The following is a 10,791-nucleotide window of genomic DNA, read 5'->3' on the forward strand; positions in this document are numbered from 1 at the left end:
TAATAGTACAGTTGTGAAATACACATCTGGAAAAATTCTCTATTCCATTAGTACAGTAATCTGGTAAAGGCATATTGACAATACATCATCTGAAACTTCGAATTCCAGATCAGTTGGCAGAAGTGACTCCAACTCGTTTTCGCTAACCTCTGCGTTTGACCTTTTTTCGTATGCTAATTTCTAACGTTCACAAAAGCATAATTGTTATGAACTCTCTTGACACACGCTTTTCCAAGAATGTTTTTTAAGCCGTTCAAAAAACTCGCAGCACGTTTTTTAGCGGGTCAAAAACCACTCGGCTACGCCTCGTGGTTTTAAACCCGATAAAACACTCCTGCTCGTTTTTTAAACATTACATAAATGAATGCCGACTCTTAATTATCCTAATGACTCTTAACTTATGATTCACTTGCACCACCCTGTATCAGTTGATGATGAGCATATGTGATTGAACAGAAGTACCTAGACAAAAACAGGGTTCCGCGGTAGCGGTACCAGCTTTCAAACCACCAAAAATTGCCGATAGCTCAAATACAAATCAATGACCAAGTGTCAGCAAATTTTATCTCAATATTATGTGAGAAGGAACAAACCCAGGACTAGGACGAACCATTCTCAACGCGTTTATTGGTACTGTTTTGAAATCAAATCCAACAAAAAGACACGTACAGTAGAGTATTGCTTTGGGTCCAATAAAGAACTTAGAAGTTTCTGCACTGAATGAGCCACAAACAGTTCAGGCTTTAAGGTACAAGGAATTTTCTTTTTAAAATTCTGCCTGTAACTAAAAGGATACTCCGATCATCAGTGCGCAACTAATTTCCAGTTGGTCTATCGGGTTTTTAATTAAAAATTAATGGTTTAATTAACAAAATCATACGGAAAAAAAATTCCTCAATAGGTTTTTCCCCCTAAGATTTTTTTGTTTTCACTCGTCGTGTTTTGCAGAATAAGATTCTGGGATTGCATGTAACAGCCCAATATAACCGCTCTGTAGCTGGATAGTCGTCACCTACATTTATGCACATGGAGAAACAAGATTACTCGGTGACAATCAAATGTTCTACGCTTATGATGAAAATTTATGCTTTTATTTGTAAAGCCAACGCGTACACTGCACCTAACTGAGTATGAATGGACTCTTGGATAATTCAAGGAGTCGAGGACAACATCATTGATGCGAACACTGTAAGATTTGTTTACATACTTTTCTAACAAAATACTTAACTCGTACGTGCAAGTAAATGTTGTTGAATTTCGAAGTTTTTTCATAAGTCTTCCTCTATGTTCATCCATAAACTTGACAATTGTCTCTTAGTGCATATAAAGCCTTTTTTTTTTGTGCAATTCGTGACCCTCCATAGGCATTGCAAGTGACTCGTAGCTAATAATTTTTTTCTTCTTTTTCTTCTTTATCTTTAGTATTCTTAAAAAGAAAGCACCCCGATAATGGTTGAAAAAAACATGCCCCGACAAATTTACAACGTTTTATTGAACTCTTCCAGTGTACTGATAATCTCTGTCATGTCTGGTCTTTCAGTGGGATCTGACCGCAGACATCGGCGGACAAGGTCTTGCAATACCTGGTCTGTCATCTGAGCGATTTGACGTTCACGGTTTTCATAATCCGGGAATGACTGAATGCACATTTCACAGAGGAGAACACCGAAACTGTAGACATCAATCTAAAAAGCAGGACAAGAAAAGTCAATGAAATAAAATTGCTGTTTTCACAAGCTCTTTACCTTTTGCGTAGACCGAGCACTTTCTGCCGTTTGTATAGACTGAGCACACTATGCTATTTTGCGTTGAGCGAGCACACGACTCAAGACCAAGTTACACAAGTACCATGTGATGCTTAATTGTAAAGGGTTTATGTTTTTAAAAAAATATCTCCAAGGAAATTCTGTTAGCTTATTTTCTCACCTTTGCTGTCTGCTTTGCTGGTCTCTGCACTTCAGGTGCACTGTAGGCGAAACATCCTGGGCCAATTGACATAAACTGTTCCTCGAACTTAGCAGAACCATAATCTGACACTTTGCCTCGCCATTGATCACCCTGTCGCCATAGCAACACATTGCCGCTACTAACATCGCGGTGAAAAATAGGAAAAGGTTTCTTTTGGTGGAGGTAGTTCAATGCTCGAGCCACATCGAGCGAAATTACGGTGATTTCCTTACGGGAAAGACGTCGTTGTCTCAGTAGCTCGCGCAAATTCGATTCCATCAACTCAGTAACAAACAATGGAATTTCCTCATCATTAGTCGCTCCAATAAACTGCAGTAAGCAAGGGTGTCGGCATCGCGAAGCAATATCAATTTCCCTCTGGAACAAACTCTGGTTGTAAGGCGAGTTAATTGCCTCATGGATTCGCTTCACGGCAACAGAACAACCACAGTACCTGCCCTCGAAAACCTCGCCCCACCCTCCAACTCCAAGGCTTTTATCAGTCAACTGAATATCAACCCGGGAAATTACCCAATCATTGGACTGTGATCCGGCTTGATTCTCGAGGTTTACAACCTGTTGTCTTAGATTTGCATTTTCTGCTACCATTTCTCTAAATCGCTCCTCCAGCTGCGTTCGAACGTTTGCTAAATGCTGATCCTTTTCTCTGAGTTGTTCACGCAACTCTTGCAACTGCATCTGAAAGTTTTCTATTTGTTGATCCCTTTCTCTAAGCTGCTCACCAAGCCTAGTAGCTTCTTCTATCATTTCTTCTCTCAGCCGTTGTTCCATTAAGTGCACCCTTATTTGCTTGCGTAAGTTCTCCTCTTTTTGCTCCTTCTCAGTCAACTGATGTGCCATCTCCCTCAGTTCTTGCTCTCTCTCTCTGAGTTGTTCACGAAACTCATTTTCTCTCATTTCATTCTCCGCTGTAACCTCTCTCGATCGCTGTTCCATCTCCCTAATTTGTCCCAGCAAAGTTTCCTTTTGATCATTTTTTTCTGACAATTGCTGTTCCATCCCGCTCAAATGTCTCTGCTGTTTGCGCAACTCAGTTTCTCTCGTTTCCTTTTGTGTTAATTCTTCTCTCATCCTTTGTTCTATCTGCTCCAGGTCTGATCGTAAATTTTCTTCTTGTGCCTCTTTCTGCGTTAATCGTTGCTCAACATCTTTCAGGTTCGTTCGTAAATTCTCAACTCGATCCTCATTCTCTCTTAGCTGTTCTTCTACATTCGTTAGCTGCGTCTTAAGATCTTCTTCTCGCTCCTCTGTCACTTTCAATTGTTGTATCATCTCCGTTAACTGCTGGTCCTTTTCTGTGATCTGTTCACACAAAACTACTTGTCTCTTAGCTTTCTCCTCCAGTTGTCGCTTTTGCATTCCCAGTTGCCGCCGGAGGCTTGCTTCTTGACAATTCTTTCCTCTGAGCTGTTTTCGTAGCAGAATTTCTGTCGTTTCTTTTTCGTTTAATTCCGCTCGCAATCTTTGCTCCTTATCCAGTTGTGTTCGAAAATTCTCTTTTCGATCTCCTCTCATCGTCAACTGTTGCTTCATCTTCTGAATTTGTCTCTGAAAGTTTTCCGCTTCCTGATGCTTTCTTGAGAGCTCATTGCTCAACAAAACTACTCTAAGTTCGGTTCTTGTAAGTTCCTCTCTTAACCTCTGTTCAGTGTCACTTAAACCTGAAGAAAAGTTCTCTTCTTGTCGCTCTTCCTCTTTCTCTCCGTCGTGGAATCTAACAGCTGTAATGGAAAAGTCTTCCTGGTGGTCCTCTTCGGCAACTTGCGTTTGTTGAAGTGCAGTCTCTTGCTGTTTTTCACTATCTTGAAGTGCTTTAAAAGGGTAACATGACAGGTAATTAGCCATAAGCATCTTCAGTAGAAGAACAAATGAACTCCCAGGGCAGCGAAGTAGTGGTATATGTATTTGACGTGGGAAAAACAAAAAAACAAAATGTCTTTCGGTAGAACAGTGATTTTTGCCTTGATAATGAGAGCTTTTATCTATTGTTGCTCAATCGTTGATGATTAAGTTTTGTGCCTGTGTCTCATACATAGATAACTCTACGGCTCACCCAGCACAATTGGCTTTATGTTTAAAAGACTAGTATTCCTTACCTGATGAATCGAATTCCTCAGAATTCTCGTCCTCTTCCGGCGTTTCAGGCTCTTCAGGTTCAGCGTCAGACTCTCTCTCTTGCATAACAGATTCCACAGGAATAACCACGGTAAAATCATCTTCACAAGAAAATAGCTGTCTTTCATTTCTATTTCCACATCCACCTCGGCTGAATCTTTCGTCCTATCCGGAGTTCAAAAAGGAATTTTATAGCCGTAATTATTTTTACCAGAATATCACAAAGTCACCAGAAAACCTACTCAGTTATACAGGAGACAATTTCAGGATAGATATGAAAATCAGAGAAGCATATGAGATACTCAGTCAGTCTTACATTTTTAACTTCAAGAACAATTGGACCAGTTTAAACACTTCATACGTAGGTAAATGACAAAATACAATAAGACCTGTTTTAATTGTAGGAAATAACAAGACAATTAAATTGTAAGGCTGATATCAGAACGGTATCCGCTCAATTCGCCACCACAACAAACCCGCCACCGAAAATTAAGCTCGCCAATACTGAGTAAAGGGCCTTATATTCCTGGTGTTCGACAGCAGTCGGTTGTGAGGTCTGACCGTCCAATTGGGGGTAGCCCTCGAAGGAACTGGTGTTTTTGACTGAAGTTTTGACAACCTGGGCAGATTTTATCATCATTTTCACGTAAGGAGATGTTTGCCGGTCAAGGGATATCAGTTTGGTTAATAGATACTGACTGATTTATCAGTAGTTATTTCGTACTGGTTGTAAAACTGACGCGGCGCAAGTCAGTTATGGTTTGTCATCTTCGACGGTCTGTTGATAAAATTCGATTGTTTTGCTTGGTTCGTTGGATATGTCAATGACCTGCATAAGTTGTTTTCTTTATGTCCGACACATGGAGTTTATTATACCTGTTGCGAAGAATCTATTTCATGTGAGTGCACCAGCTTTTAAGTCTTTGAAACTGACCAAACGTTCCACGATTTTACTCTTATTTTTTCTAAAATTCCTCATAGGACATACATACACCGACCGCGGAATTGTGAAGTGAACTGTAACAGTTTCAATTGGACAACAAAATTGAACGTAGTCAAAAGTGATCCGCCGAAAGTGCCTGGCGGCTTAGCTATGCCTCACACTTTTAGTAAACACAAACAACTTTCTCCCCTCTACGTTATTGATCCCTCAGGATACCGTCGTCAACTGAGCTGCCACTCACGCAATGAATTGGAGTCCGCCTTTTGGTGGAGCGTCGAGGGTCGAGGGTGAGGGTAATATGTCGAGGGTCCAAAAAAACTAAAAATAATAAATCAATAATTAAATAAGAAATATTAAAATGAAAAATGTTAAAATAAAAAATATAGTGAAAATAAAAACGAAAAATAAAAATATAAATGTAAACAAAAAATAAATATTAATAAATATTAAAGTAAAAATGAAGTATAAATAATAAATTTATAATTAAATATTGCTAGTATTCTACGCAGCATTTTTTGGGCATGTCTTTGGGGGAGCGTTGAGTGACATCCTAGTTAACTGCGTGATAGATCGAAAGAAAGAACAGATTACTGCACCATTTCGGAGGGCGAAAAATGAAATTATTCTGTAAAATTACGCAAATCACCCGATCGCTGTAAAAATATTGACTGCACAATAATTGCCTTTATCGCGTGGCCTTAAGCGCTAACCGGCGTGTGACCTATTCTGGAATTTGAACTACATACCTACGTTTCCGAATCGTTTCGGATTCAAAGACTAGATGCTTTAAACAAGAATACTGTACCTTCACCCAACCATTGTTGCTAGATTGAGAATATAATTTCAAACATTACAACTTTCGTAAGCAGACTACCAAGTTCGTGCGGGAGAAACATCTCTGGAAAAGAAAACTCTGGTGTCGATCTGGCATGCGGTTTTCCGGTAAAAGCCTTTGTTGTCAGGGTTATTGGACATACCTGGAAAACCGACCACATTGTGCCTTGACAAGTGTTGATAAATCTCAAACAAAGCACCTATTTCTGTAGAATTTTCGGAGGGCGAAAAACGAAATTATTCTGTAAAATTGGGTAAAACACTCGACCGCTGTAAAATATTGACTGCACAATTTAATGGCCTTTATTGCGTAGCCTCAAGCGTCAAAATCAGACGAAAAACATATTTTCTTCCTGGCACCGCATGGCCCACCGCGGTGTCATGGTACTCTTTCCATTCTGTCAATCACACATGGAAATCATATGAAAGGTTTAGGATTACTTACCTTCATACAGATCCTGTTTTCGAAGTGTGCCTGCTTCCTGATTTCAGGTTATTTTCGAAATGTCTTCGTCGGAAAACTCACCTGAGCCCAGCACCAGTAGTGGTGCACGTGCTCTCGCGTATTCAGAAGTCGTGCAAGGAATATCTGCGCCTTTGGACGATGACTTTTGGTATCGTTACCAAAAGCAAGACTTCGAGGAGGCCACGCGGATTGCCTTGGAGGCGTCGCTTAATGACGTTCCGCTGGTGAGTAGATTTATGTTCATTGCCGTACATTATACTTTTTGCTGACGATTAGAGTAAAACCTGGAGACAAAAACTTAGTCGCCCTTATCAGTTTTAATTTTAGTGACGCAAGAGTGACTCTGAAGACAGTCTAGATAAGGCAACCCCTGGATTGAACTATGCACGTGGCCGTTTTCTATTTTAATACACTTTTATTTTAATATTTCTTATTTAATTATTGATTTAGTATTTTTACTGTTTTTAGACCCTCGACATATTACCCTCACCCTCGACATGTAACCCTCAGCCCTCGACGCTCGACCAAAAGGCAGACTCACGAGGGTGTTGAGCAGCTTGTTTTGTTTGGCATGCCTGCAGTGCCTCTATGGGTTTAATTTAAACATGGCTCTTGATAACTGTTATAAAGTGAAATCAAAAGGGTGTGACTGCAATTGCACACTATGTCTTGATTCGTCCGTCTACCCTATTTTTGGACCTCGAAACTCGAAACTCATTGTACCGTGTCATAGCCTTAATAGCTGGAGGTTTAGTGAGTGTTCAGTTCAGTAAGTAATAAAAGCAGCAGAGCTTCAAATTGATAATCCAAATTTCCGACAACAACATAACCAAGAATGGTTAACGTACACTTGTCCCTGCAATGCTCCCTTTTCCATTAATTGCTAAGATTGCTTTTCAAAGAAAGTGTGACAACTAGTCAAGCATCTATAAGAGGGATCCAAAATTGATCTAAATCGATAAACAACTTGCGTTCGGAAAGTACCGGAGCCAAACTGAAGGGTTTATATCCTAATTAAAGGAAAAACCGTAGCCAAATTAAAATAGACTTGTTTGAATTTAAGAATTTATGTCTCCTTTCACGTACTCCGGACGTACATCATGGGCATAAGACATAGTTCAGCAACATGAACTTACATTCTTTACCTCAGTATGATGCCTCGATGTCTTTCGACGGGATAGCTGATTCTCAAACATTCGATATGATAAAAATTCCTCGCTATAGTTTTGTTCAGCTGTTCTAAACACGTTTCAGTCTATATCTTGGATAACTACGATACTACACTTATGTTTGAAAGACTTTAGATGGAATTGTTTTCATTTAAAGCGTTTCAAATCTTACTTTTAGCTTACCTTTCTTTCTGGTTGTTTCAACTGTGGTGCTCTCTCGCTCCAAGTAGAAGCCATACGTTTCAGTGTAGTTAAGAACTGTTTATTTGTAAATAAACTCAATTAGAAACAGCTCGGTGTGACATCCTGACAAATAGCTAATCAGCAAAATTTTTCACTTGCATATCATATTGACTCCGCTTGTTGTGTAACCTCATGCATGAAGGAAAAGGCACCAAACAAGAGAAGGCAAGATATAAGAAAGTGAGATATGTGATAAAAGATTTATCATTAAAATCAATGCAATTAAGAAAACTCAGCTGAGTCTCAATCACCACTTGTAATTACAATGTGAAATTTCTTTAAACCAAAGACACTCTATTACTTCATTGTCAGATGATTTGGCGCAACATCCACAATAACATGAGTAGGAATGTTACATAATCTCAAGACATCATATACAATTCGTAATTCCCAGTAGTGGTAACAAAAGTAATAAGAAACACCCCCATGACAAATTAGAAGTGTCTGCCTATTATTTACTGCTGAACAACACAAAATAATAATCTTGATGAGGACACAACTGAATTTCAGGGTTGTACCTGTGAAATCATCATAACAAAAATAACATCTGCGATTTAAATATTGCTATGGAATGTTCTGTTCAAATTAAAATTTTAGCTCCCTTTGTTTTTTTTTTCTGTCACAGATTCTTTTGTTTTAAAAGGTTTAGCAACGAAAGTCTGTGTTTTGTAGCAAAGCCGAAATAGAGCACATTTTATGAGGCCACTTGATAAACATTTATTTCATGTAAAATGATAACAAAGTAAATTGTTTTGGTGTGATAATTTCATAGCTTTGACCTTTGGTAAACGCTTCGAAAGGAAAGATGAGGTAAAAACTTAATCATCCATAAAAATTCTCACGTCTAGCAGATTTCTTTGTGTTTACCCATGCGTATAACACGAATTGTACTTCTCGAAGTTTCAAACATTACATATCTAATGTTACTATTTCGTAGACTAGTTTCTTGCAAAAAGTTACGTGGGGACAGTACAAGTTTCTATTAAATTTAAATCTCGAAATTCCAAAAATGGCATCAGCATCATTATTGCCTTTAAATTGCTTGTTGTTCTTGCCATCATTATGATACGCCTGTATGTTTTCTCACGATCAAAATGAACTCATACGTTTTATCCAGAAGTAATATTGACTCACCAAAAAAGGAAATGTAATGTTCTCCCAAACCACAGCTCAAGAAAAAGCTTAGAATATGGACACAAAGGGATAATTTCAACTCTTGAACAAAGCCAATATATTCATAAACGCGTATTTACCATCAAGATTCGTGGTTGAAATGTTTATGGTAATATAAACCTCAAAGGGACTGGTATTTTTGTCTGACGTTTTGACAACCTGGACAGATTTTATCATCATTTTCACGTAAGGAGATGTTTGCCGGTCAAGGGATATCAGTTTGGTTAATAGATACTGACTGATTTATCAGTAGTTATTTCGTAATGGTTGTAAAACTGACGCGGCGCAAGTCAGTTATGGTTTGTCAGCTTCGACGACTCGGTTGTTTTGCTTGGTTCGTTGGATATGTCAATGACCTGCATAAGTTGTTTTCTTTGTTTCCGACACATAGAGTTTATTATGTCTGTTGCGAAGAATCTATTTCATGTGAGTCCACCAGGTTGAAATGTTTATGGTTCTATTTCATTAAAATACTAAACAATTTACGGAAATAAGGGCAATAAATAGATATATCTGTAGTAAAGGTAAACTGAAAGAATATAACTGCATGCTAATAATAAATCTTCGAATTTTTCGATTACCGTTTCGAACTTGTGATTGTAGATAGCGAGAGGCCCCCTGAAGCAGGGTCCATGTTTAATAACCTCGAGTGCTTGCTTCATCCATATCTTCTTCAATGATTACCCCGGTATCCCTGATCCACCTGAAAATGCCAGAAACAACAGAATCACTTCTCTCCCAAAACACGCTGTGCTTCGCTTGCACAATGTTGAGTTGTCTAAAACAATGAAATGCACACGTAGTTGACAATCGATTCGCAGCAAGTGAAAGTGCATACTCTGTTGCCATACGTGAAACCACAATACTTCTGACATTGAAAGTTTCTGTAATGGAAAAAAATCAGTCATGGGACTAAACCAAAACATTTAGCTAAAAATGTGCGTTACCTTGCTAAGATATCTCATAGTCAGGAACTGACGTCCATTCAGTGAGGAAGGCGATAATAAATAAACAACGGCACATATGTCGCTTGAACCGAAAAATCGACCAATCTCAGACGGCAACACCGTGAACAACAATAGCTTTGCATTATGAGTAAGAGGCCCGTTTTTAGAAAACTCTAGAGAGGCATAAAATATGCCTCAGGTTAAGGTGAAACTAAACACCACAACAGGCAGAGGCTTGTTTTGGGACCAGACAGTTAATTAAATGTATATATCCTAAGTAAATAACACACTCAGTAGACTATTACATAGAAAGATATTGGACGAATACACTAAACCAACGGTCCAGTAATCAAGAATAAATTACAAACACGAATAAGATTAAGATACAAGCAAAACTCTCTATAGTGTGGGTTGGAGGGAAACTAAAACTTTCTTAAAGCTACAAATAAACTTGTTCCTTGCTTGCTTGCTTGCTAGATTATTAATAACAGTTGCACAGATACCTAAGCGGTAATACTAAAGTAATTTCGCAATTAAAACGCATTAGCGTGGTGAATAGCCATTGGCTCTACCCAAGTCTTATGACTTACATGCTGAACAAATTGCTCAATCTTAAAGAAAAAGAAAAATATTAACATGCACCCTGCCTGTACCCAGTCCAGGCCTCTCAGTTATCGATGTCCAGATTCATATTAATAGAGATAAATATTCAGTGAAAAGGTCACCGAATCGAGTACTGCTCTACAGGGGTAGAGCGAGCAAGGTCACTTTTTAAGCGGGGGTGGGGTAGGGTAATGCCTTGAAAACAAAAGCTCAATCAAGTTACAATCGATAAGCCGCTAAATCTGACTGAATTTCAAACCATCCTCCATATTCTATATATTAATGAAATCTGGAGGAAACGACTACATAGATTGAAAATAATGATATTAT

General features: G+C 38.6%; 1 protein-coding gene across 3 annotated transcripts; it reads right to left on the bottom strand.

Moving 5' to 3' along the window:
• Nucleotides 1–1,072: 1,072 nt before the first annotated feature.
• LOC113666520 (uncharacterized) lies at nucleotides 1,073–10,100 on the bottom strand. 3 transcript variants are annotated; one of them, XM_089201666.1, is made up of 6 exons: nucleotides 9,859–10,100; nucleotides 9,493–9,614; nucleotides 7,679–7,715; nucleotides 4,065–4,248; nucleotides 1,927–3,779; nucleotides 1,073–1,685 (listed from the first exon to the last, which is right to left on the bottom strand). In XM_089201666.1, the coding sequence occupies exons 2-6, from the start codon at nucleotides 9,543–9,545 to the stop codon at nucleotides 1,479–1,481; spliced, it is 2,334 nt and encodes a 777-aa protein (XP_089057792.1). In that variant the 5' UTR covers nucleotides 9,546–9,614; nucleotides 9,859–10,100; the 3' UTR covers nucleotides 1,073–1,478. The 3 variants fall into 3 exon arrangements, with proteins under 3 accessions (XP_089057792.1, XP_089057791.1, XP_089057793.1); XM_089201665.1 differs by having other exon boundaries at nucleotides 7,679–7,753; XM_089201667.1 differs by lacking the exons at nucleotides 7,679–7,715; nucleotides 9,493–9,614; nucleotides 9,859–10,100 and adding an exon at nucleotides 5,268–6,172.
• Between the last annotated feature and the right edge of the window lie 691 nt (nucleotides 10,101–10,791).

This window comes from Pocillopora damicornis, chromosome 3, assembly GCF_964200805.1.
Source record: "Pocillopora damicornis chromosome 3, jaPocDami1.2, whole genome shotgun sequence".
Taxonomy (NCBI): Eukaryota; Metazoa; Cnidaria; class Anthozoa; order Scleractinia; family Pocilloporidae; genus Pocillopora; species Pocillopora damicornis.

Excerpts from the sequence above, each read along its gene's own strand:
- LOC113666520 (XM_089201665.1), bottom strand. The coding sequence starts at position 9,573 with ATGAAGCAAGCACTCGAGGTTATTAAACATGGACCCTGCTTCAGGGGG. Across the intron at positions 4,249-7,678 it reads TGAAACAACCAGAAAGAAAG|GACGAAAGATTCAGCCGAGG; the intron begins GTAAGCTAAAAG and ends AACTCCGGATAG. Across the intron at positions 1,686-1,926 it reads CAGCAAAGCAGACAGCAAAG|ATTGATGTCTACAGTTTCGG; the intron begins GTGAGAAAATAA and ends CCTGCTTTTTAG.